This window comes from Belonocnema kinseyi, chromosome 3 (assembly GCF_010883055.1).
Source record: "Belonocnema kinseyi isolate 2016_QV_RU_SX_M_011 chromosome 3, B_treatae_v1, whole genome shotgun sequence".
Taxonomy (NCBI): domain Eukaryota; kingdom Metazoa; phylum Arthropoda; class Insecta; order Hymenoptera; family Cynipidae; genus Belonocnema; species Belonocnema kinseyi.
The window spans coordinates 62,036,149-62,039,205 of NC_046659.1; the positions used below are offsets into that span (position 1 = coordinate 62,036,149).

General features: G+C 30.3%; 1 protein-coding gene across 2 annotated transcripts in view; it reads left to right on the plus strand.

Annotated features, from left to right (window-relative positions):
* Window positions 1-284: 284 nt before the first annotated feature.
* Window positions 285-3,057, plus strand: part of LOC117168879 (LIM domain kinase 1) — a 28,811-nt gene continuing 26,038 nt past the window's right edge. For both annotated transcript variants that reach the window (XM_033354772.1, XM_033354773.1), the window contains exon 1: window positions 285-545. In XM_033354772.1, coding sequence (XP_033210663.1) covers window positions 524-545 — 22 coding nt within the window. In that variant the 5' untranslated portion in view covers window positions 285-523. The remainder of the gene's footprint in view (window positions 546-3,057) is intronic.

Genomic DNA, 3,057 nt, shown 5'->3' on the forward strand with positions numbered 1-3,057 from the left:
CCTGGACATTGCACCTCACGAATTTCAGTGCAGCCAATCCTACAATATTATGACTGCGTGATGCATTTCTTCCTACCTCGAAGACACTACTAATTATATACAAATATCCACTTAAAAAATTCAAAATAGTAAATACCAGCAAACTGTAGTCAAATATCAATAAAAGCGCCATCATTTTCGTGCAGAATAAAATACATTCTTTGAGAGCTCATTTGAAATGGTTGGCGACACTGTCTGCCTCCAGACGTTCCGAGCGTGTTTCGTATGCCTCCAAGTAAATAAATACGAAACTTTAGTGACATCGATGACGGTGACCTCATCCGGAAAGAAAAAACGAATAACAATTGGCGACAAAAGATATGGACGCTCTGTTTCTCAAATATGAAAAAAACATTTTTTGCGCTTTGATTCCCTTTCCTAGGATTGATAGTGTTTGCGCGATGTGCTGTGCTCCAAGGTGCTGTTGATTGTGTCGTACGAGCGAACGCGAAAGTGAAAAAAGTGCGAGTTGATAGATGCCGTGATGGATGAAGTTTCAATAAATGGTAGGTTATTTCTCTATTTGTCTTTCTGGACCTCAAATTTTCAATTCTTAATCATTACGCTTCAAACTTGAGAATGTACTGTGCATGTTTGGAGTTGGAAAACATAATGTACGTGACAAAATATCCCGCTGGGGTCTTGAATAGATAAGAAGTAGCTTTTGACTTGACGTTACTAAACATGTGGGCGTCCTGTCCTTCTAAGATCTTGTTTCTACTGCTCGTGTATCATTTGCTTCCTTTTACTTTTTCATCATGAGTAAAGGACTTTGATTGGAAATATCATGCACATTTTATTTATTCTTTTTTTTATATGCAAATGTATGTAGGATGGGGACTGCGTAGTTGAGAGCTAAGATTTTGACAACAAGCAGTTCTTATTTTACAGTGTAGAGTGCAGAGGTTGTTTATCAATGGAATTTTGTATTTTAGTGTTATATTTTTATCAAATTGCAAGTGTGTTGAGAAGTAGAAGGAATATTTAAATGGCAGATTTTGCTTCAATTTTGATGAATGTGCAGTAGGGTGGTCGAAAATGCATTGGATTTTTATTGAATTTTCATTAGTATACCCCTCCCCTCACGTTTTTTTTCGAATCCACAAAAAAGTAAGTGATTTTTATTAAATTAAATTTTGAAGTACCGCAAGCCCCATAAGGTTTGAAAAGTTATTCCGAAAACAAAATTTTAGTACGTTTTATTCAGAATCGTCAAATTAGATGTATCGAGTTGACTAAAAATTTCTCTTCGCAATTAGCCATAGAATATGAGTAAAAAATTACTTTTTGAATTTCGCCCCCATAAGTCTGTTTTATAGGTTAGCAAAATAACGCCAATAGTGAAAAATTGCGTTTTGCGAGTTTTTGACTGATTATTATTCTTTGCCAGTTCTCGTAATACCGATTGTTCCTAATACATAAAATGTTACTCTCTACTGATAATTAGATATTTAAATAAATTGTTTGAAAAATGTATTATTGTTTACAGTCATTTTCTCTTAGAATAGAGTTAGAAAGTCGCGTTTTTTTCCTAAAAATTGCAACTCTTTTTCTGTACAAAAATCACTTTTTGTCCACTTTTGAATCAGATTGTGTTAATCAACACAAATTATCAAATATAATTGTTCAAACAATTTATTATTTTCTATAACCATCTTTTATTAGTGTAATTCTAGAATGTTGAGGTTTTTTTTTTAATTTTCCATATAGAAAATTTGTAGGATATTTCAAATATCTCGTCCCATTTCAGAAAAATATAACCACAAAAAAGTAAGTGATTGTTTAAAAATTCATCTCTGTTATGTTTATTTATGATTTTTTCATGAATAAAAATCCCAAGCGAAGTTAAAATTTAAAAAAAGAAACTTTCTAGAATGATTCAAAGAGAATATTATTAAAATTACTAATAAATTGTTTAAACAATTAATTTTCTTAACTTTAATTAATTATTGCCTCGCTCTGCCTGAAAAGTTTAAAGCAAGTTGAAAATTTTAGTAAAAACCGCGACTTACTTACTTTGCTCTAAGAGGAAATTGCTATAAAGTTATAAACAATAATAAATTTCTCAAACTATTTATTTAAACATCTTATTATTACTAGAAAGTAATATATTATGTATTCAAAAATAAGTTATACTAAAAGAAACCGCTAAAAACTAATTTGAATAACTAATTGTGAAAAAAATATTAAGTATTAACTTGATACACCTAATGTTGGAGATGAAGAATAAAATTTACAAACACGTCTTTTTTATTATGGGACTAAGTGCTAAACTTCATGGGGCTTGTTTGAACTCTAAATATATATATTTAATGCATTTTTGTTTGTTTAACAAATAAATTTGAGGGATATGCATGGAAATTCGTAGACAAAAAGTTGGATCACCCTTTCGTTTAGTGAAAAAGTATTTCTCCAATTTAAAAAAGAAATCTTTGAAGCATTGCCCAAGGTCTTTAAACGCTGAAAAGTTTGTTCACAGTTCAAGTATAATTACAATGATTATAATTATTGCTTTTACATAACTTATTTGTCATTTGTCATTGGGACACAAAAAGAAAGTTAACAATTTTTGGGTTACCCTCATGTAGGGTGTCTTTCATACATACATATTTGTTTTTGAATTTTTCTCATTTTTTAAATTTAGAAATTTGTTTTTAAATATTTCTATTAATATATAATAACTTTTTCATCAGGTTTAAATTAATCTCCTATATCTCATAAAGACCCGTACTTTTATCAACTTTTTGGCTCCTGAAAGCTTAGATCATTTCTTTAGGTTTTCAAATAAAACCAGTTAAACTAAAATTATAAATATTTCTAGAGAATAATCGTTGGGGGGATTATTGGCCCTCAAAAATGAATTTTTAAAAATTGTTGGTGTAAGTTGTTGTAAGTTGTTAATCTTGTAGGTACGCAGTTTTACAATTGTGGGTCCGGATGCAATAAGGGCACATAAAATTTTTTCGTGCGAAAACGAAGTCCCCTGGAGGCTTTAGAAAAAATTTTCGAATTTTAATT